The 23,280-nt window shown below is 44.5% G+C and overlaps 1 protein-coding gene across 1 annotated transcript in view; it reads right to left on the reverse strand.

The window, feature by feature from the left end:
* Nucleotides 1–20,847, reverse strand: part of LOC132574367 (cytochrome P450 2J2-like) — a 53,984-nt gene extending 33,137 nt beyond the window's left edge. The window contains exons 1-3 of the mRNA XM_060242730.1: nt 20,680–20,847; nt 9,632–9,794; nt 33–182 (exon numbers count right to left, since the gene is read on the reverse strand). Of these exons, the coding sequence (XP_060098713.1) occupies nt 33–182; nt 9,632–9,794; nt 20,680–20,847 (481 nt within the window). The remainder of the gene's footprint in view (nt 1–32; nt 183–9,631; nt 9,795–20,679) is intronic.
* Nucleotides 20,848–23,280: the final 2,433 nt, after the last annotated feature.

The following is a 23,280-nucleotide window of genomic DNA, read 5'->3' on the forward strand; positions in this document are numbered from 1 at the left end:
GGACATGCTACCCCAGTCCCAGTAAAACATACCGTTTTCACGTGCAAAAGTCTCCGCAAGTAGAAAGGCCAGATCTTCTATTTGTTTTTGCAGAGCCTTCTGTCCCATCCCCAGCTTCCGCAATGTAACTACTCCAAACTTCCTCTGCTGCTTCCAGGTGTAACCTTTAGAAAATACGATACCTGAGGGCATCAAAAGCAATGAGACATTATACCTTGTCGAAATTCATGTTAACAATGATTTAAGTCGTCAGCCTAGGAACCGTGAACTCTCATGTTATTCATATCTAAGCATTCAAGCGCTACCTTCTATGTAAGAATGAAGATTCTGATAATGCTGGGTTGTGGCACGTGTTTCAGAATTCAGAGTATGACATTGTGAGGAATGTATGGTGGGAAATCTCAGGATGCTGTTTGTCATCTAAAGAGACAGCTGGGAGATGGCAGTGTGAACTTCCAGCTTTGGAAATCCCTTGGAGAGGGGTCAGGACAACTCTCGTGACCCTTCCTCCCAGCTGAGTGGGAAACTTGTCACTTCATTCCTCCAAGAAGTTGCAGGGGAGGGGGCAGATTGCTAACTTTCAGCTGAAAGCCTTACAACATCACTTATGTGTTCAGTGTGTACTCACCTACTTAAATCCTGAAAACAAACACTGGACTCATACAGCCAGCTAGATGACTCTCTATTGTCACATCCAGTGCCCTTTTCTCATAACACCTCTACTGTTCATGCCTCTCCTTTATTTATTCTCGTACCACTTGGTGTAACATCCAAATCATAAGAGGCAGAGCTTTTTTTTGTAGAAAAACCCAGCAGGAACTCATTTGCATATTAGGCCACACACTCTGATGCCAAGGCAGCTGGAACTGCGTTCCCACTTAAAAAAAAAAAAGCCCTGGTAAGATGTCATAGTCCCACTGTACTCTGTATTGGTCAGGCTGCACCTGGAATATTGTGTGCAGTTCTGGAGGCCTCACTTCAAGAAGGATGTTGGCAGAATGGAGTGGGTACAGAGGAGAGCGAGGAGGATGATCAGGGGCCTGGAGATGAAGCCTTATGAAGAAAGGCTGAGGGACTTGGGAATGTTCAGTCTGGAGAAGAGGTTGAGGCTCTTTTGAAGAATTTGTAGGGCTGTCACTTAGAGGAAAGCAGGGAGCTGTTCCTATTGGCAGCAGAGGAGAGGACTCACAATAATGGGGTTTAAAATAAGGGCAGGAAGGTACTGGGTGGATATTAGGAAAAATTTTGTTACAGTCAGAGTTGTACAAGAGTGGAATCAGCTATCCAGGGAGGTGGTGAGCTCCCCCTCACTGGCAGTCTTGAAGCAGTGGCTGGACAAACACTTGTCAGGGATGCTCTAGACCACGGGTGTAAAACATGTGGCCCATGGGATGAATCCAGTCTGCACAGGACTCAAATCTGACCCTCAAGCAACTTCCTTCTCCTGCTTACTTTCCAGGGCTGTTGCTGCAGCTGCACCATCACTTGCATATTTCCCAGCTTCCTCAGTGTCTTTTTGTTTCCAGCTTTCTGTTTCCTGCCTTTTGCCTCCCTCCCTCTCCCTCCCCCTCTGCCTCACTCTCCCTCCTGCCCCACCTCCCACACAGAGGTCCACGGCTGCTTCCTGTTTCATGCAGGAGAGATATGAAGACAAGCTCCCCCCCCCCTCCCCTCACAGACATACACAGAACTTCTGCTTCTTCCTTGGGGCTGCTCCTCCTCTTTTGGGGAGGAAGACTGAGTGAAGGAAGAGAGAAAGAGATACCTTAGTTGGAGTCACATGGCAGGTTTAAGATAAAAAAATGTTACATTCCAGGTATAAGCTTTTGTGTGCAAGTAGACGTCTTCTGAGAGAGAGTGGGACAGTGGATGGATTCTTCTAACAAGCACAATGCACTTTTTGGGGGCTAATTTTGAAAAGTTGCTGTCTTTAAAGAAGATTGGATTTCTTTGTTCCTATCTGGATTTATTTTCTATCAAAAAGACTCTGGTTAGTTTTTAGAACACTTGGATTGGCACTTATACCTTGGAGAGTGGAGTGATTTCAGATGCCGAATGATAATGGTAATGAGACAGGAAAACTAGCTCTCAATTCAGTCCAGGAAGATGCATCGTCTTGAGCATCATTATTAGTTGCAATTCAGGAGTCTCTCTTTGTAACAACTTTGAAATTCCTTTGTAAGAGCACTACTACTCTTAGGTCAGCAACTGAATATCGTGATTTCTGATGTCAGACTTATGTCCATTTATTCTTTGCATCCTCCTGGATGGAATGGAGATCTAGATTTCCTTTCTCATTACCAGGGCTGCTACCTCCACACCCCTCTGCATGTCACACCTAACCCCATCAAGTCTGCTATTGCTAGTCGACATCTGAAATCACCTTTAGGAAGTTTATATCTCTGGTACCTCACGTTACATTTTGTGGCACTCATGGCCTGGCCCTTGTAACAAATGCGTTCGACACCTCTATCCTAGTTTGATTGTATATCGAGGCTGATATGGGATGGAGACGGTGTTGGTTGCCCTGGTAGATGACCTTCAACGGCATCTGGACCGGGGTGGCTCGGCAGTGCTGATGCTGTTGGACCTATCGGCGGCGTTCGATACGGTCGACCATCGGCTACTGACTTGCCACCTCGCCGACGCGGGGATTCAGGGGCTGGCCTTGCAGTGGCTTTCCTCTTTCCTTGAAGGTCGGGGACAAAGGGTCGCGATTGGGGGGGAACTATCCCGGAGGCGCACACTTGATTGTGGAGTGCCCCAGGGAGCGGTTCTCTCCCCAATGTTATTTAACATCTATATGCGACCTCTTGCCCAGATTGCCCGAAGGTATGGGCTGGGGTGTCACCAGTATGCTGATGACACCCAGCTCTATCTGCTTATGGACGGCCGACCGGTCTGCGCCCCAGAAAATCTGGATCGGGCACTACAGGCCGTGGCTGAGTGGCTCAGACTGAGTGGACTGAGATTAAATCCTGCGAAGACAGAGGTCCTTTGCCTGGGTCGTCGGGGACCGGGGGGGGGGGGAATCCCCTTACCAGCTTTTGACGGTGCGCCGCTGACGGCGGCAGATAAGGTCAAGAGCCTGGGGGTGCTGTTGGAGCCTACCCTAAAGATGGAGGCTCAGATAGCAACCACTGCCAAGTCCGCATTTTTTCATCTTAGACGGGCAAAGCAGTTGGCTCCCTTCCTGGATCACGACGACCTAGCAACAGTGATCCATGCTACGGTCACCTCGAGGTTGGACTACTGCAATGCCCTCTACATGGGGCTGCCCCTGTGCTGGACTCGGAAATTGCAGCTGGTGCAGAATGCCGCGGCCCGGCTGTTATTGGGCCTCCCAAGATGGGGGCACATTCGGCCGGGTCTTTGGGCTCTGCACTGGCTCCCAATAACATACCGAGTCCGGTACAAGGTGCTGGTCATTACCTTTAAAGCCCTATATGGCCTGGGACCTGCCTACCTGAAGGACCGTCTCTCTCCACATGTTCCCCAGAGAGTACTGAGGTCGGGGACTCAAAACCTTCTCACCATCCCCGGGCCTAAGGAAGTCCGTCTTAAGACAACCAGAGACAGGGCCTTTTCCATAATGGCCCCTACATGGTGGAACCAGCTGCCGGGGGAGGTGAGGGCCCTGCGGGACCTTACTCAGTTCCGCAGGGCCTGCAAGACAACCCTTTCCGGCTAGCCTACAACTGACTGGGAAATAAACGTAGCTTATCAGACTTCTGGTAATTATATTGTATAGATCTGATGTTAAGATTTTAAGGTTTTTAGGTTTTAAATGTTCTGACTTTTTAAATGTTTATATATGTAATGTCAATTTAAATTCTGTTTTATTGCTTGCTGTGAGCTGCCCTGAGCCATTTTATGGGAAGGGCGGGATACAAGTCATAGAATAAATAAATAAATAAATAAATAAATAAATAAATAAATTGTATATCGAGTAAAAGGTTGGATTATATGGTTTGTATGGTCCCTTCCAAATCTGTGGTTCTATGATTTAATCTGAAGATGCCAGGGATGGAAGCAGTGTTTGCAGAAGAGGGCAGCTGCCAAAATATGGTGGGGGGCATGTTTTCTTCCGTGTTCGGCACACTAACTTTCTAACCCTGGCATCTCTTAACGGATGCGAAAGACTACCACTTGAGATTCTGGACAGCTGCTGCCAGTCAGAGTATACAATACTGAGCCTGGTAGAGCAACACTCTGACCCAGTTAACAGCAGTTCCACAGAACAGCTATTTCTACCTTTCAGGCCTGCAGCAACTTTTGGTCCTTTAAGTGCTTCTCAAAACCCACCAGTTTCCCCATGGATCTTCCTTGGATCACAAAAGTCTAAAGTCTCATTTTTTAAAATTCAGATTCAAAAGCTCACTGGGCAGAACGATACCATCCCTGTCCAGAAGGCACACACCATTTTCTGACAGTCCAATCAATTGCTGCAGCTCTTTTGGAACCCTATAAATCTGTCTCACAGGGTGTCAGGATCCACACAGAGGAACATGAGAAACTTAGGGATGCCAGCCTCTGGGTGGGACATGGGGATCCCTTAGATTAATAACTCATCTCCAGACTACAGAGATCAGTTCCCTTGAAGAAAATGGCTGTTTTGGAGGATGGACTCTTATGGCATTTTATCCCCATGACGTCCCTGTCCTCCCTAGGCTCCATCCCCAAATCTTCAAGAGTTTCCCAGACTGGATCTGATAACCCTTCCCCCATCACCTGCTCATGGCCAACAGGGACCTGGCAACCTTAGCCTTGTTGGTTCACACAGTGGGCAACCAGTTGCTCTGGAGGGGGACCAAGCAAAGAGGGACAAGAGGTTGAGGCCCTGCTTCTCTCCTACTATTGGGATTCAGAGGCTTGCCACCTTTGTAGATATTGACTCCCTTCAGTTACCATGGCTAGTAGCCACTGATTAACTTCACGATGCCCTAGCTCTGGTATTTAACAGCTGTGAGGGTCAACAGGCTGGTGCAAGGAGAGGCAAGGGGGTTCATAAGTGACCTAGAACTAGGGGTGAGTGATGAAGTGGCCAAGTTGACAGATGACTCATAAGAACATAAGAGAAACCATGTTAGATCAGACCAATGGCCCATCCAGTCCAACATTCTGTGTCACACAGCGGCCAAAAATATATATATATACACACACACACTGTGGCTAATAGCCACTGATGGACCTCTGCTCCATATTTTTATCTAAACCCCTCTTGAAGGTGGCTATGCTTGTTGCCGCCACCACCTCCTGTGGCAGTGAATTCCACATGTTAATCACCCTTTGGGTGAAGATGTACTTCCTTTTATACGTTTTAACCTGTCTACTCAGCAATTTCATCGAATGCCCACGAATTCTTGTATTGTGAGAAAGGGAGAAAAGTACTTCTTTCTCTACTTTCTCCATCCCATGCATTATCTTGTAAACCTCTATCATGTCACCCCGCAGTCGACGTTTCTCCAAGCTAAAGAGCCCCAAGCGTTTCAACCTTTCTTCATAGGGAAAGTGTTCCAGCCCTTTAATCATTCTAGTTGCCCTTTTCTGGACTTTCTCCAATGCTATAATATCCTTTTTGAGGTGTGGCGACCAGAACTGCACACAGTACTCCAAATGAGACCGCACCATCGATTTATACAGGGGCATTATGATACTGGCTGATTTGTTTTCAATTCCCTTCCTAATAATTCCCAGCATTGCTTTGGCCTTTTTTATTGCAAACGCACACTGTCTTGACATTTTCAGTGAATTATCTACCACGACCCCAAGATCTCTCTCATGGTCAGTCTCTGCCAGTTCAAACCCCATCAACTTGTATTTGTAGCTGGGATTCTTGGCCCCAATGTGCATTACTTTGAACTTGGCCACATTGAACCGCATCTGCCACGCTGACGCCCACTCACCCAGCCTCAACAGATCCCTTTGGAGTTCCTCACAATCCTCTCTGGTTCTCACCACCCTAAACAATTTAGTGTCATCTGCAAACTTGGCAACTTCACTGCTCACTCCCAACTCCAAATCATTTATGAACAAGTTAAAGAGCATGGGACCCAGTACCGAGCCCTGCGGCACCCTACTGCTTACCGTCCTCCACTGCGAAGACTGCCCATTTATACTCACTCTCTGCTTCCTATTACTCAGCCAGTTTTTGATCCACAAGAGGACCTGTCCTTTTACTCCATGACTCTCAAGCTTTCTAAGGAGTCTTTGATGAGGAACTTTATCAAAAGCTTTCCGGAAGTCAAGGTAAACAACATCTATCGGGTCTCCTTTGTCCACATGTTTGTTTACCTTCTCAAAGACATTTAGCAGGTTAGTGAGGCAAGATCTTCCCCTACAGAACCCATGCTGAGTCTTCCTCAATAACCCGTGTTCATCAATGTGCCTACTCATTCTGTCCTTGATAATGCTTTCTACCAACTTTCCCGGTATTGAAGTCAGACTGACTGGCCTGTAATTTCCCGGATCTCCTCTGGAACCCTTTTTAAAGATGGGGGTGACATTTGCTATCTTCCAGTCCTCAGGAATGGAGGCAGATTTCAATGAAAGATTACAGATTTTTGTTAGAAGATCCACAAGTTCAACTTTGAGTTCTTTCAGAACTCTTGGATGTATGCCATCCGGACCCGGTGACTTATTAGTTTTTAATTCATCTATTAGTTGTAGGACCTCCTCTTTTGTCACCTCAATCTGACTCAGGTCTTTCAACACCCCTTCCAACATTAGTGGTTCTGGGGTGGGCAAAAAGTTCTCATCTTCCACAGTGAAGACGGAGGCAAAAAATGCATTCAGCTTCTCAGCCATTTCCCTATCCTCCTTCAGTAATCCTTTTACCCCATGGTCATCCAAGGGCCCCACTGCCTCCCTGGCTGGTTTCCTACTTCTAATATATTTGAAGAAATTTTTATTGTTGGTCTTTATGTTTTTTGCAATATGCTCCTCATAGTCCATTTTTGCCTGCCTGATCACAGTCTTGCATTTGATTTGCCACAGCCTGTGTTCCCTTTTATTAATCTCACTTGGGCTGGTTTTCCACCGCTTAAAGGAGTCCTTCTTACCTTTTACAGCCTCCATTACTTTGTTTGTTAACCATGCAGGCCTTTTCTTATACCTGTTTGTGCCTTTCCTAACTTGTGGTATGTATTTTATCTGAGCTTTTAGGATTATAGTTTTAAATAGTGTCCAAGCTTCCCCAAGGGTTTTGACCGTATTTACCTTTCCTTTCAGTTTCCTCCTCACATGCCCCCTCATCTCAGAGAATTTACCCCTTTTAAAGTTAAATGTGGTTGTGGCAGTCTTTTTGGGCAACTCCCTATTTATACAAACGGTGAAATCAATAACATTATGGTCACTGCTCCCAAAATTATTCAAACCAAGGTTGATGATGCAAACCAAGGTTGACTGTGAAGAGCTCCAGGATGAGTGGGTATCAGTGTGGCAAATGAAACTCAATCTTGGTAAGTGCACCTTGGGCCAAAAAATCCCAACTTCAAGTGCAGGCTAATAGGGTGTGAATTTGCTGAGGCTGAGAGCAAAGAAGATCTTGGGGTCGTAGTAAATAGTTCAATGAAAGCATCACCCCATTGTGCAGCAGCAGTGCAAAAGCAAACTTTTTGTTAGGTATTATTAGGATAGGGATTGAAAATAAAATGGCCAATATTATAATGCCTCTATATGGCTCTATATGCCTCTGTATCACTGTATCCCATAAATAGGGATGCCAAGTCCAATTCAAGAAATATCTGTGGACTTTGGAGATGGAGCCAGGAGACTTTGGGTGTGGAGCCAGGAAACACTGGGGTTGGAGCCAGGAGCAAGGTTGTGACAAGCATAATTGAATTCCGAAGGGAGTTCTGGCCATCACATTTACAGGAATCACACACCTTTTAAACACCTTCCCTCCCTTGGAAGTAATGGATAGGGGCACCTTCTTTTGGAGATCATAGAATTAAACCCCCTTTTTCCAATCTTTTTTGAAAATTAGTGGGTATTTTGAGGAGAGGCACTGAATGCTATGCTTAAAATTTGGTGCCTCTAACTAAAAAAAAAAAAACAGCCCCCACCCCCCGCAGCCCCAGATACCCACTGATCAATTCTCCATTACATATCCTATGGGAATCAGTCTCCGTAGGGAATAATGAAGTGCCCAGCAGACATTTCCCTCGCCCTCCCTTCCGGCTTTCTGATGACCCTGAAGTAGGGAGGGCCTCCAAGCCAGGGGATCCCCTGCCCCCACCTGGGGATTGAATATCCTACCCATAAAGGACATTGTAGAACTGGAAAAAGTACAGAGGAGGGCAACCAAGATGATTTGGGGGTTGGAGCACCTTTCCTATGAGGAAAGACTAGAGAGTCTGGGACTTTTCAGTTCAGAAACGAGTTGACTAAGGGGGTACATGATAGAGGTTTATAAACTTATGCATGGGGTGGAGAGACTTGACAGAAATTTTTCTTCCTCTCCCAGAATACTAGCACTTGAGGCTATGCAATCAAGCCGAGGGGCAGTGGATTCAGGATGGACAAAAGGAAACACTTATTTACCCAGTTATTGAATAAAATGTGGGATTCACTGCCAGAGGATGTAACAATCTTTACAGAAATAAAGAGCTTTAAAAAGGAGCTTAGAGGTTCATGGAGGACAGGTCTATCAATGGCTACTTTCCATGGCGACTAAAGGGAACTTCCACATCCAGAGGCAGTGAACTTCTGAATCCCAGAGCCAGGAGGCAACCTCAGGGGAAGGCCTCAGGCTCTATGCCCTGTTGTTGGCCCTCCAGAAGAACTGGCTGAGTGCCGTGTGAGACAGGATGCTGGACTGGGTGGACCACTGTCTGAAAATGGCTCCTCCCCTCAACAGAGCTGCAGACATGGAATAGGAAGGAGGATGGCTTTTAGCTCCTTGTCCCTCCTCACTTGAGCCCCCTCCCCCAACCTCATGTGCTATTTGCCATGTGGCTGCAAACTGATCTCACAGGAGTAAAAAAACCAAAAAAACCCTAGACCAATGCAGAGGAATGCAATAGAACTATACAGGCATAGTTGAATTCAGCAGGCGCTCACACCTTTCTGATGGCCCCCCTCCTCCTCCTCACCTACCTTGTCCATTGAATAGTAGGTGCAGCTGCATAACAATCCCTCAATTAGGAGAGCAGGCAGCCAACCAGCCACCAGGAGCTTTGCTGTACCCCCAGCAGCCCTCAGTAACCCCTGGAGAAGCCCACACCACTCTTTCTCCAATTTTATATGCTTTTGGGCGGAAGCTGGTTTGCTGGCTTTTGACTGTTTGGGGGGTGACTAAGGAGAGCTCCGGGTGAGTGAGGTCTACTTGGGCTGGCTAGAGATCCAGGCCTCACTCACCTGGGGCTCTCTTTTCTTATGTCGGGTTGCTTTTGGCTTGTGGCGGGGCAGTATATGCTAATGAGTTATGCTAATGAGCTCCACCAGGTATTTTTCTAAAAAAACGACCCCTGGAACTATACCGTCCACATACTGAGTGATGGGATACTACCGGCCGCTGCATAGAGAAACCTCCAACTATCTGAAAGTTTCATGGTTTTCCTTTTTTTTTTTTTTAAGAACTTCTTATTTCTCTGGAATGAAATAGAAAAGTTTTTATATAGCAACTTACCCTTTTCAAGTGCTAAAGTTTTCAAGCATGGAGTGAGCATTCTCGCAGAGAATTGGTCTGAATACTTTATTAGCACTTCTTTGATGGCTTGGTATCCAGACACTATTACCACAGGCTCAGGCTGGCTCAATATCGTGTAAATGCTTCCATATTCCTTCGCATACTGCAGTTTGGGTAAAAAACAGATAAAAGTTGCATTTCTTTTTTCTGGATTCACAAGTATGGAAATCAGTGTTGTGCATCTTTGCTGACCTACATGACTTAGCTTGCTTCCCCATGGAGTTTTTATTCTACACCTCCCCCCTGCCCCCCCCCGCCCCGAAAAAAAAAGCCTGCAATGTTTGGGACTCTGCTCAACGTAGTCATGCAATTGTCAGTCTTCTGTGTTTTACTTGGCTCGTCTCCATACCTTCTCAAACCCAGTTGGGCCTGATCTTTGCTCAATTATCAGAGTAGTTTTGGTTGTATTGAGCATGGGAGGGCGTGGATTTCTATTCCCCCACCAGCAATGTATGGTGCCCATTTCCTACCATTTCCACTGAAGCCTCTCATTAACCCACAGTAGTCTCTGCTGAGCTAGCACTGTAGCAATTAACCTACTACTGAGGGTTTAAAAATAAAAATCTCCCACAAGTGTCAAGCGTTGCAATTATGTATCTGTTCTGCACCTCCTTTGCAATGTTCCAGCGTTCCAGTCATTATAGAGTTAATACTGTACCTGTTTTCCCTATTGTCTGCATGACCTAGGATCCTGGCTCCCTGACAATCAAGAGATAACGTGTTTGGCCAGTTAGTCAGGTGACTCCTTTGTCAGCAAAAGATCAAGAGCAAAGGGGAAGTCTCCTCTCAGTCTTCTCACTCTTAGCCATGTTCTCTCCTTAGCGAGATGTAGTTTCTTAGCGCTTTGTTATTTTTTCTCCCAGTTCTCCCATTCCCTTGTAGCAATAAATATATTTTGCTTTCATATTAAAAGCCACTCAAGTGTTATTTCGATCCAGCAATCCATTAAACTGTTTGAGATATAGAAATTGAATTTCAAACAAAAAAAATATCATCAAGAACCCAAGCCTTCGTCCCCTTGAGCTACTACCTCCTTGGCAAGTGAGCAGTGCTCATTTTCTGTTTTTTATTGCTGAGCAGTTGAGTTAGAACGGATAAAAGGAAGTACTTCTTCACCCAAAGGGTGATGAACACGTGGAATTCACTGCCACAGGAGGTGGTGGTGGCTACAAGCATAGACAGCTTCAAGAGGGGATTGGATAAGCATATGGAGGCATCAGTTGCTATTAGCCACAGCGTATTGGAGCAGTAATGCTCTGTATTCTTGGTAGTTGGGGTGGCACAGTGGGAGGGCTTCTAGTGTCCTGTTCCCACTGATGGATCTCCTGATGGCACTTGGGGGTTTTTTTGGGCCACTGTGTGACACAGAGTGTTGGACTGGGTGGGCCATTGGCCTGATCCAACATGGCTTCTCTTATGTTCTTATGTGACATAGAGTGTGGGACTGGATGGGCCACTGGCCTGATCCAATATGGCTTCTCTTATGTTGTTATGTGACACAGAGTGTTGAACTGGATGGGCCATTGGCCTGATCCAACATGGCTTCTCTTATGTTCTTATGTGACATCGAGTGTGGGACTGGATGGGCCACTGGCCTGATCCAATATGGCTTCTCTTATGTTCTTATGTGACACAGAGTGTTGGACTGGATGGGCCATTGGCCTGATCCAACATGGCTTCTCTTATGTTCTTATGTGACACAGAGTGTTGGACTGGATGGGCCATTGGCCTGATCCAACATGGCTTCTCTTATGTTTAGGCTTCCCAATCCCCAGGTCCCAGAGGGGGATCCCCCGGTTTTACAGGCTTCTCCCCTCCCCCAGCCAGCTGGCCGGCGGGGGAAGCCCCGCCCCCATAGCCATCATGCACCTCTATGAACGATTCCCATAGGAAATGATGGGGAATTGATCCGCGGGTATTGGGGGCTCTGGGGGGGGCTGTTTTTTGAGATAGAGGCACCAAATTTTCAGTAGAGTGTGGGACTGGATGGGCCACTGGCCTGATCCAATATGGCTTCTCTTATGTTGTTATGTGACACAGAGTGTTGGACTGGATGGGCCACTGGCCTGATCCAATATGGCTTCTCTTATGTTCTTATGTGATACAGAGTGTTGGACTGGATGGGCCATTGGCCTGATCCAACATGGCTTCTCTTATGTTCTTATGTGACACAGAGCGTTGGACTGGATGGGCCATTGGCCTGATCGAACATGGCTTCTCTTATGTGACACAGAGTGTTGGACTGGATGGGTCATTGGCCTGATCCAACATGGCTTCTCTTATGTTCTTATGTACCTGTGGATCCTTGAGGTTATGTGCATGCAAGAAACCAGAGTTTTGTATAAAGGTTTATGCATTACTTTAAAAAACAAGATATCACTAGGCAACACAGTTTCTCAAATCTGATAGCAACAAGAGCTATCTTTCATTAGATGGCAGATAAAGTAGAAGGAATCCAAGCTAGAGGATTAAGTGTTCTCTATGCAGCAGCCCGACTCGATGAAGCAGGACATAGTCAGAGCCACAGCCTGGTCAAATCACAAAGTTAGCATAACTTCCTTTTTATGCATCGAATGGCTTAATTTTAGTCTTTCGTCTTCTGGCACCAGATGGTTTCCCAAACTCATTCCGGGAGCTCAGCTTGATGGAACTCTCCAGAAGATGATGACATTGCCTTTTTTCAGGAACTAAATAAGATGATTTCGGCATATATTTAGCAGAAGAAAAAACCAAGGATTAAACTTAAAGTATTACAGGACTGTAAAAGAAGAGCGGGTCTAGACCTGCCAGATTGGCAATTGTATTATAGGGCCTTGGTGCTGGCCTGGTTGAGGGACTTGGCTTTGTTACAAGATAGAAGACAACTCCTTTTGAAGGGGCATGAACTTACTCAAGGCTGGCACACGTACTTGTGGTACCAAAGATTAGAAGGACACTCTTATTTTAAAAACCACTGGTTACGGAAATCTCTTTACCACACGTGGGTGTGACTAAAACCAAAGATTTATAAAAGTATCCCAAGATGGGTATCTCCTGTTGAAGCTTTCACACCTCCAAATCTCATGAAAACAGATCAATGTTATAAATAAGAGGCCTTATTGCAACAAGATAATCAACTAAAAACTAAGGAAGAATTAGAAAGTAAGAACATTAATATGAGCTGGTGACTTAGAATGCAAATAGAGTCCAGATATGTAAAAGATAAGGCAATAGGGTTTAACAAGGGTCAATACCTGTTTGACAAAATATTTTTAGGCCCTCAAGAAAAATTAATTTCGAAAATCTACTCTTATCTGTTACAGATGAGGATGCAAAATGGGATTGTGAAGGATTGTATGGCACAATGGGCGAAGAATATAGGGCGTAATAGTATTGGGTGAATGGGAGACTCTACGGAACTTAAACTTTAAACTAACTAAATCGATGTCTTTTAAAGAAAACTTGTACAAAATGTTTTATAGATGATATGTAACTCCTCAGAAACTTTCTAAAATGTGTTCTAATATGTCTAACAAATGTTGGAAATGTACAAAGTGGGGTCGTTTTATCATATGTGGTGGACTTGTGAGAAAGCAAAAGACTACTGGAAGATGGTTCATGAACTATTACAAAAGATCCAGATTCAATTTAAACCAGAACTATTTTTGTTGAATATGTATCCTAGTGACTATACAAAAGAACTAAGGCACTTTAATGGCACATATTAATACTGCAGCTAGGATTTTGTTTGCACAGAAATGGAAGCTTCAAGAAATACCCTCGAAGAAGGAGTTAATTGGGAAAGTATTGGAAGCAGCAGAGATGGACTATTTATCTTTAATGCTTGCTAGGAAATCCAAAGAAGAAGCAAGAAAATATTGGGAGAAGTTACATGTATGGCTAGACATTTAAACTGCTTTAATGACAAAAAGTGGTAAATGCTTTTCAAACTATTTGGTTGGAATATGAACCAAGCATAATTCATACTGATAACTTAAAGAGGAATTTACAACACAATTTTAGATTAATGACAAGAGGTTAAAATGCCTATTAATAATGATATGATAGAATTTTTTGTATTTGATGATATAATGGCATGCAGAATGTATTCTATTTTTCTGAACAGATATTTTCTTTTTTACTTTTCTACACCCACCTTCCCCTTCCCCTTTTCTACTTGAAAATAAAAATCTTATACAAAAAAAAGAGAGAAGATGATGATGACATCCACTCCTGTTTTCCCACTCCCATCTAGTTACAGAACAGAACACAGGTTCTTGTGATTGGGCAATTCTATTCTTCAATCTGGTCTTAAAAGAAATAAGGGTAGCGTTGGCAAGGAGGCCCAATTATGGACACCTGAAAGCTGGAACAAGCCTGCTAATATTCATATTAACCTTGCTGGGAATTTGGGTACTTTGCCCCACAAGAAGAAAAAGAAAAAGAGCAGATAGCACCAAAAAACAGCATTAGCATGTACAACTCTTCTTTGTAGCTAGATTTACTAACTTGCCTGAGAGTAGAGGTGTGTGCCTTGTCAGCATTTTTCAGGTATTTATTCAGCCGAATACAGATCAAAGATCTATATTTGGCTGCCTAATAGCCCCACCCAAATAAAAGTCAATAAAATCCAGCTTTTATTCAGGCACAGATTCAGTTGCTGAGTTGCACTGAGTTGTACCTTAAGATTAGGTACATATACCACACCAACATGACACTGAAGATAGCTTCAGGACTTCCACTTTGCTACTCTGCTGACTATCTGCTTGTCAAGCTTCTCCTGCAGCTTTGAAGCTAAAACCCAATAGGAGCAGTTATTGTTGGCTTATGAGGAAGCTGCAGGAGCAGCGGAACGCCGGGGTTTGCGTGAAGGCAAGAATTTTTCCTTCAGAAGCCAACAAGCAATGGAGGGACTCCTGTGGAACTTTATTATTGAGTCTTAGTACTCTGTTTGGAAAATTAAGAGACTATGAGGGGTCCTCCCTAAAATACTGTATTTGAGACTCTTGTTTGGCTTTAATTTCTGATTGTATGAATGTATGCCTAATTTTGTATGCTGTTCATTATATGACACAATACAATATACTTAATTTTGTATAAACTATTCAAGAGTGTGTGTTTTGCACAATATTTTTGTATTCCATATATTGTGCTGCCATTGTTCTTTTGCTTTGAGTTGCACTGCAGCAGCTGTCACTTTACAACTCAACAAAGTAAGCATTTATTTATTTATTTATTTGTAATTTATATCCCGTCCTTCCCACCAGGTGGCTCAGGGCGGCTTACAACATATAAAATCTAACATAAGAGTATAAAATTAAGCATAAAAGTTTAAACATTTCACAATTTACATAGTTAAAATCTAAACATTTCACACAGTTATATACTTAAAACATTAGAAACATACAGCGATCTTACAAACTACACTCAGTTTCAAGTTTCAGTGCCGGTTAGTTGTAAGCCAGCCGGAAGAGGACTGTCTTACAGGCCCTGCGGAATTGAGCAAGGTCCCACAGGGCCCTTACCTCTTCCGGCAGCTGGTTCCACCAGGAAGGACATTAAACTTTAAATGTCTGCTGAGTTCATCCATTGAGTTGCACCGCAACAGTGGTGTGAGTCAACTCATTGAGATCAGATTTCAGCCATGTATCATGTAAACCATCTGAACCCAGAGGACATTCCAAATGTCATATGCAGCATGTCCTATGGCTCTGGAGATTAAGGAGTTTGTCTATGTAAACATGGTTTAAAATGTGTCATTGTCTGGCTTCAGCAATTGTAATACTAAAAGATTGGTGTATGTAATTATCTGCCTTGTGGGCTCCTGCACATAGGGAGTATAACAAAGCTATTGATTTTTTTAAAAAAAATTGACCACCAACTATGGGTTAGGAATAGGGTGACAGAGACTTTTCTTGTTGAGCATTTCATTCAACAACATCATGATGCCGACACTCAAAGATTTTTTTGTTATATTTAAATATGTATCTCAGAGTTAGAACATTGTAAATGTGAACAGAGTCCTCCTTCAAAAGGAGGCTATGTGGACCTTTAAACTTCTATTCACACCTACAGTTCCTGCCTATCTAGATATCAATTTGCTAGTATTTTGTACAAATGTTTGGGCCTCCCTCCATCAGAATTTAACACCCATTCTTTTCTTATAGGGGCCACCACCACTGCTTCAAAACTGGGGCTCTCATCCACAAAAAAATTGTATCTGTTGGCTGTTGGCATTCAACTACCTTTCATTATTATGTTTGTCTATTCTTCCTAGTGTTTGTTATATCTCAGTTCATATAGGTCATCTGTCAAGCATGCGGTTTTCAAGAACGAGTCAAGTGGATACAAAACTACGTTTATTGATAGACCGATACGCTCTCCTAGTACAGGTTCTTGAGAGTGATGCTAAAAATACATTGACACAATACTTTTAAGGTATACTTCAAAGAGTTCCCAAAGGTGGGGGCGAGGGATGCGCTCTAACACATAAACTATCATAAATGTCTACATTCTCACAATGTTATCAGTGTCTTGTCCTTGCTTTCCCCAGATGTCTCACACTCCCAGGCAGGAATGTATGGGAAGGTGTTGATTATTCTTTCTCAAGTTAGTTTCGTTTCTCTCTACTCTACTTCACAAGCAATAAAGCAAAAAGGGGGAGGTGGGAAAGAATAACAGAGCTAACATACCTTGGTCCTCCATGATATTTCACAGACCAGCTTTATGGAGGGCCCTAAAACAATTAATTACCATTGGAATTCTACCATGCTTGACATCATCTCAAAATGGTCTGAATTGTCGGGCACAGTATTATTTACTGAGCTGGTGAGTAGGCAGCCTCCTCCAGTTGGGGGGAGTCACTGGTGCTTAGCAAGAATCTACATGTCACCTTGTTGGGTCGAAGGGGAATGTGTTGGGCTTCCCTGTTTGATAGATAGATAGATAGATAGATAGATAGATAGATAGATAGATAGATAGATAGATAGATAGATAGATAGATAGATAGATGCCAGTCTCCACACATTACCCTCTTCAGAGATTCCTTGGTAGTCATTGTGGACACGGTAATGACCTCGAGCCACTTTGAGTATGAGTTCACCATGATGAGAAAAGTGTGGCCCTGGAAGGGTCCAGCAAAGTTTATGTGCAGGCGAGACCAAGGAGTGTCCGTTGTTTCCCAGGGGCGAACTGGCACTTGGGGCATTGCTGGTTGTGACTCCTGACAGGGTTGACACTATTGGATCCATTCCTCAACAGTGTTATCCAGCCCGGGCCATCAGATATAGGTTCTGATCAAGGCTTTCATCCTTACAACCCCAGGGTGCCCCGCATGAACCGCTTTGAGCACTTGTTGGCAAAGTCTGGGGGTAATGACAACTTGGTTTCCCCACAGCAGACACCCCTTGTGGACAGATAGTTCATGCTGGCAAAATAGGTAGGGCTGGAATTCCTGGTTGACCTGACTGATCAGCTATCCCCTCCACACCCAGTTCAGAACCCGGGACAAGATGAGGTCATTTGCAGAGAAGGCAATGACGCCTGTGGCACAGATAGGGGGTAGAAGAAGGTCCTTGATGAGAAGGATGCCCTTGTCCAGAGATGAGTCTGAGTGAGGTTCTGGCAGTGGCAGGCAGTTGAGAATGTCGGCATGACCCAGGGCCTTTCCCAGTCAGTGGCTAATAGAGTCATATGCAGGCACAAAAACTAACCAGCTCAACATTCTTTGTGAAAAAATTTGAGGAGTTTGCCCGTCAGCGGCAAACAAGCCCAACAGAGCCTTGTGGTCAGTTATGATGGTGAAGTGGCGGCCATAGATGTAATCATGGAATTCCTTTACAGCAGCTATGAACGCCAGTGCCTCTCGATTGATCTGAGCATAGTTTCTTTCAGCCAAAGACAAAGTCCTTGCGTAATAGGTGATGGGAGCCTCTCAGCCATCGTGCAGTTTGTGGCAAAGGACAGCTCTGATTCCGTACAGTGATGCATCACAGGCTGGCACCAGTGGCGTCTTCTCATCAAAGTGTGCTAACACACTGTTGGAAGAGAGAAGGTCTTTTACAGTGGTAAACGCTCTGCTTTCTTTGGGGCCCCACTTCCATGGACGCTTGTCCAGTAGCTGATGCCGAGGTTCTGCCAACGAGGCTTTGTGTGGCAGGAACGAATGGTAGAAGTTGGGGAGCCCTAAGAATGATTGTAGTTCTTTTTTCAAGGTAGGAGCTGGAGCACTGCAAATGGCTTTTACTTGCAATTTTACCAGCAATTTACCTGGAGTGCAAATGACACAGTCCGGCTTGTTGAATCCTCTGCACCACCTCGCGTAAGTGTTCGGTCAGTTCTGGTGTGGAGCTTCTGGCTATGAGGATGTCATCAAATGAGGGAACAACCCCCTTAAGCAGGCCTTCCATTGATCCTTGGAAGATACCGAGGCGACACCCACCCCAAACTGGAAGCGCTTGACCTTGAGGGCACTTTGGTGAGTGAAGGGGGGCAAACCTTTTCTCGTGCACAGACAGCTCCCCTGAATCTCACACAACTCCTCACCCATAATAATGAAACATCTAATTTGAACATGGACACTGGTACCAGAGCTTGCAACAAAACCCAGATGCCAACTTTGCTGCCACATACACCCAGACAACACAATCACTGGACCTACCAACATCAACTACACTATCTCAGGCTCACTTACTCATCTTCTAACGTTGTCTATACCATTAAATGTCAACAGTGTCCTTTGGTTCTCTACATAGGGTAAACAGGACAAACCCTACACCAAAGGGTAAATAGGCACAAATCTGAAATCAGGAATCACAAGACTAAAAAACCTGTACAAGAACATTTTAACCTCTCAGGACATTCAATAGGTGATCTCAAAGTATCTGTTTATTGCAAAGGAATTTAAGAACAGAATGGAAAGGAAAATTGCTGGATTACAAGTCCTTACAAAATTTGGAACACAGACCCCACCAGGACTTAACAGGGATATTGTTTTTTATTATATATACAGAACTCATTCTCACCAAGCAGGACTATACATCTTTTGTATTTGTATGCATTTTTTAAAAATAATAATATATAGGAATAGTGTTTGTAATGTAAAGCAATATATAGGAACATTTTTTTTCTGACAAACATCTGTAAAGAAAAGAAAAAATGCTGTTTGTTACCTTAATGCTTGAGAGGAGATGAATGGGGCATCACAAGGGCATCTCAGTTAACTTTCCACAATTAAAAAGGATTTGCTTACACATTTATTTCTGCATATTTATTGCTTTAACAGTTGTTCCCCCTTAATTAAATCCATACAGCTGTTGACCCTATACAGTTAACTTGTTATTCCTGTTTTGTCTCTATCTTAATATATCATCATGTGGGCAGATGTAAACAAGATGATCTTTGACAAGGATAAGTGCCAAATTCTACCTCTGAGTAACAAAAATGTGGCGCACACATACTGGATAGGGGATATACTTCTGGGTAGCAGTGTGTGTGCACAAGATCTTGGGTATGGGTGCATTGTAAGTTGAATATGAGGAGCCACTGTATTACAGCGACAAAGAAGGCTAATGCAAACTTGGGGTGTATCAACAGAGGCATAACATCCAAAATGCAAAATGCCCTAGTTCCCCCCTACACTGCAGTGGTCAGGCCAACCTGGAGTATTATGTGCAGTTCTAGAGGCCTCACTTTAAAAAGGATGCGAATGAAATGGAGTGGGTGTAGAGGAGAGTAGTGAAGATGATCAGGAGCCTGGGAACCATTTTGCTAGCCTGAGGGACTTGGGAATGTTCAGTCTGAAGAAGAGGAGGCTGAGGGGGGCAGGATTTCCGTCTATAAGTATTTGAAGGGCTGTAACTTAGAGGAGGGCAGGGAGCTGTTCCTCTTGGCAGCAGAGGAAAAGTCTTGCAATAATTGGTTTAAATTAAGTGTGGGAAGGTACTGGCTGGCTATTAGAGGGGGAAAGTGTGGGAAGGTACTGGCTGGCTATTAGGGGGGGGAACTTTTTTAAAGTGAGAGTTGTTTAAGAGTAAAACCAGAGGTGGTGGACCAGTCTTTAAGCGGTAGCTGGACAAACGCTTGTCAGGGATGCTCTAGGCTGCCGTTGCATTGAGCAGGGGGTTGGACTAGATGGCCTGGATGGCCCCTTCCAACTCTGCGATTCAATGATTCTATGTTATATGCTACTTTGCTGTTCAGCCTCTGTCTGTTTCTTTTTTTTGAAGAAGTATTTGCGCACACGAAAGCTCTTACCTTGAATAAGACTTCATGGATCTTAGGTGCCACTGGACTCTACTTTATTCTGCTTGTTCTATAAAGTTTCTGCAACCCAAAATCTTGGTTGGTGTGAGCTTTCTTAGGATGTGCCACACACAAGATCCCAGAATAACTAATAAATAATCCCACAACCATCCTGTGTGGTTCTTTTAGTTCTCTAGCATAAATCTGAGCATGGTTTGAATTTGCATTGCTCTGCTGTTTCCTGTTCTTCAATCATTACTAAAGAGCTGTTTTAGTCCCATAGAAATCTTTCTCTGCTATTTCTGTCACATACTGATGATTCCAGCATACCCCAGTTCCTTCCAACATAAAAAAAAAAGGTAAAGGTAGTCCCCTGTGCAAGCACCAGTCGTTTTCGACTCTGGGGTGACGTTGCTTTCACAACATTTTCACAGCAGACTTTTTACGGGGCGGTTTGCCACTACCTTCCCCAGTCATCTACACTTTCCCCCCAGCAAGCTGGGTACTCATTTTACTGACCTCGGAAGGATGGAAGGCTGAGTCAACCTGGAGCCGGCTACCTGAATCAGCTGTCGCCGGGATCGAACTCGGGTTGTGAGCAGAGGGCTCCGACTGCAGTACTGCAGCTTTACCACTCTGTGCCACGAGGCTCTTTCCTTCCAACATACTTTAACTTAAAAATTTCATATTCTTTTGTCCCCAGAACTATAGATTGTTTTGTTGGCTCATTATCTTTTTTCAGCCAGTTAACTATCTAAAAAGAGTACCTCAGTTAACATCTCAGGATGAACTTTGAATCCGGACTGCATAAACTTTGCAGCTACTAGATATAGAGGAGGCCCAGGAGGGTACTTCTTCTGGTTTTGGAGCCATTTCACAAAGTGTAGAATCAGGAGACACACCAGCACAGCTACCAGTATTGCCCGTATCCACATAATTCTTCTTCTTGGTCTTAGTATCCTTCTAAGGACTCTCGTGAGTTGAATGCTCTTTGACTGTTTTCGCAAGAGGTGTTGGTGCTTCTCTCTTTCAGACATCCTTTTATACTCTCCGCTTATTAAAGACAAATACTATAGGTAAAAGGTCCTTCAGGCACAGATTATACTAGTGTGCCTCATGAGTAATGTAATTAGTGCCAGTCTGTAATACGGAAGTAATATAAGAAACCTGGACACACCAAGCTTCTGTCCGGAACCGGCAGTGTGCACAGGGTGGACAGGATGGCGACGAACTCCTCCTCCCTCCTGAGGAATAGGTAGGGTCCCAGAGACCCATGGAATGGGGTTTTTGGTGGAGGACAAAGTTCAGGAACTGGGAAAGTAGGGCAGCCTGTGCAAGGCTGCCTGGGGGAGGACTTAATGAATAGTCTGGAGGTTTTAATGAATTCCTGGAGGTTTTGGGTGCTGAGCCTGGGGAAGCAGAAGTTTGGGGAGGGTGCTCTTAAGGGCATAATGCCATAGAGTCCATCCGTCATCTGTAAATCAGTTGTAATTGCAGGAATTCTCCAGGCCCCACCTGGAATTTCGGAAGTCCAGAATATCGCACCCCTTCAGGGGTTTATGTGTTCAGGATTCATCATAGATGTACCCAGTGAGTAGGGCTGCCAACCTCCAGATAGCACCTGGAGATCTGCCACAGTGACAACTGTTCTCCAGATGACCAGTTCCCTTGGAAAAAATGGTTGCTTTTTGGGGGGTGGGGTGGGGAATCAGTGGCATTATAACCTACTGAGCTCTCTTCCCTCTCCAAGTGTCCCCCTCCCCAGGCTCTACTCCCGGAATCTCCAGTATTTCTGAAGCAGGAGTTGACAACCCTTCCAGGGTTCAACAGAGATAGTCCATTAATGGTTCAGATCATATTTGGGGTTAAGAAAAAGAAGAAAATGTTTTGAATCTAATGCTGGTCTGGCTCTGTTTAAGAAGCCAGTAGGCTAATTTGTATGTGGGAGGGGCTGCGAGGGTAGAATTTTCAAACTGGGGGACAGTTGAAATGTCAGTTGGTGCTTCTTCTCCCCACCCCTACCCCGTCCACTGAACACCGGAAGGAATTTCACCGCAGTGTCTCTGGAGACAGAGGGACCCCTTTGCCTGTGATGAGTCGGTAGAAAGAGTTTCCAGGCAGCCAGGAAAGTTAATATCTTCATTGGAACATCTCTGCAGGCATTCTCAGGGGAAAGCAAAAATCCAACTGGGAAGGTGCATGTATTTGGCTTGCTCTGTTTTTTATTCATTTAAAACATTTTAATGCCGCCTTCCCCCCCAATCAAGGTCCCCAGGATCTGACTTTCTGTCTTCTGCCTAACAATTTCCCCTTATCCTTTGCAAATGATAGATCCCTGCCGTGATAGTGGCCGTGGAAATTTCCTTTCACAGTCCTGTGTGGAATTATGCTCTTCATATTCATAATGCCTTTTTGGGGTGGACTTTTAGTGAGGTGGACTTTTCTTTTTAATTTATGAACAAGCTACGAAGATCCAAGAGTGTCATTAAATGCTGATTTACATTCCTACATATTAGATTACATTTACTGTAATTTTAAACTCATACATTTTATGGCTGTATGGTTTATGAGCTTTTAAGCCTAATAAATGATTGTTGTTGTTGAATTACTCTAATGAAACTTTGTTTGCAGGAAAATGTGACATTAATTAGGTCTATAATTATAGAGCTCAATTCCCCTGGGAAAAAAATGGCTGGTTTTGGAGGCTGTATGGCACTGCACCATGGTGAAGTCCTCCAAAACCCTGCCACTCCAACCTCTACTGCCCACCCCCAATCTCCAGGTATTTCCCAAGGTCTAGGGATGCCAGCCTCCAGGTGGGACCTGGGGATCCTCTGGAATTACAGCTCATTTCCAGACTACGGAAATCAGTTCCATGGAAAAATAGATGCTTGAGAGGGTGGACTGTGTGGCATTGTATCTCATTGAAGTCTTTGTCTTCCCCAGGCCCCATCCCCAAATCTCCAGGACAGGGATGGCCAAACTGGCTGGCTTGGCTTGGAAGAGCAATTTAAAGAGACAAATGCCTTCTCCAAGTAAGCCAGGGCAGTGGGGGCTTCAAGAGCCACATGTGGCTCCCGAGCCACTGTTTGGTCACCCCTGCTCCAGGAGTTTACCAGCCTCGATCTGGCAACCCTATCTCCCCATCCCCTGCTGGTGGCTTTGGGGGACCTGGCAGCCCATTCTCAATCCAGAGCAGTCAAGCCAGTCTGACTTTGCCCCTGATTGTCTAAAAGGGGTGCTCCCAGCCTCCCTCTCCATCCCCTAGTTGGAAAGCTAGCTAGAAGCCCTGGTCTAGCTTTCTTCTTACAATGTGGATTTCTTTCACAATGTGGATTTGGGGATGGGGCTTAGGAAAGACAAGGACC

Source organism: Heteronotia binoei, chromosome 6 (genome assembly GCF_032191835.1).
Source record: "Heteronotia binoei isolate CCM8104 ecotype False Entrance Well chromosome 6, APGP_CSIRO_Hbin_v1, whole genome shotgun sequence".
NCBI lineage: Eukaryota > Metazoa > Chordata > Lepidosauria > Squamata > Gekkonidae > Heteronotia > Heteronotia binoei.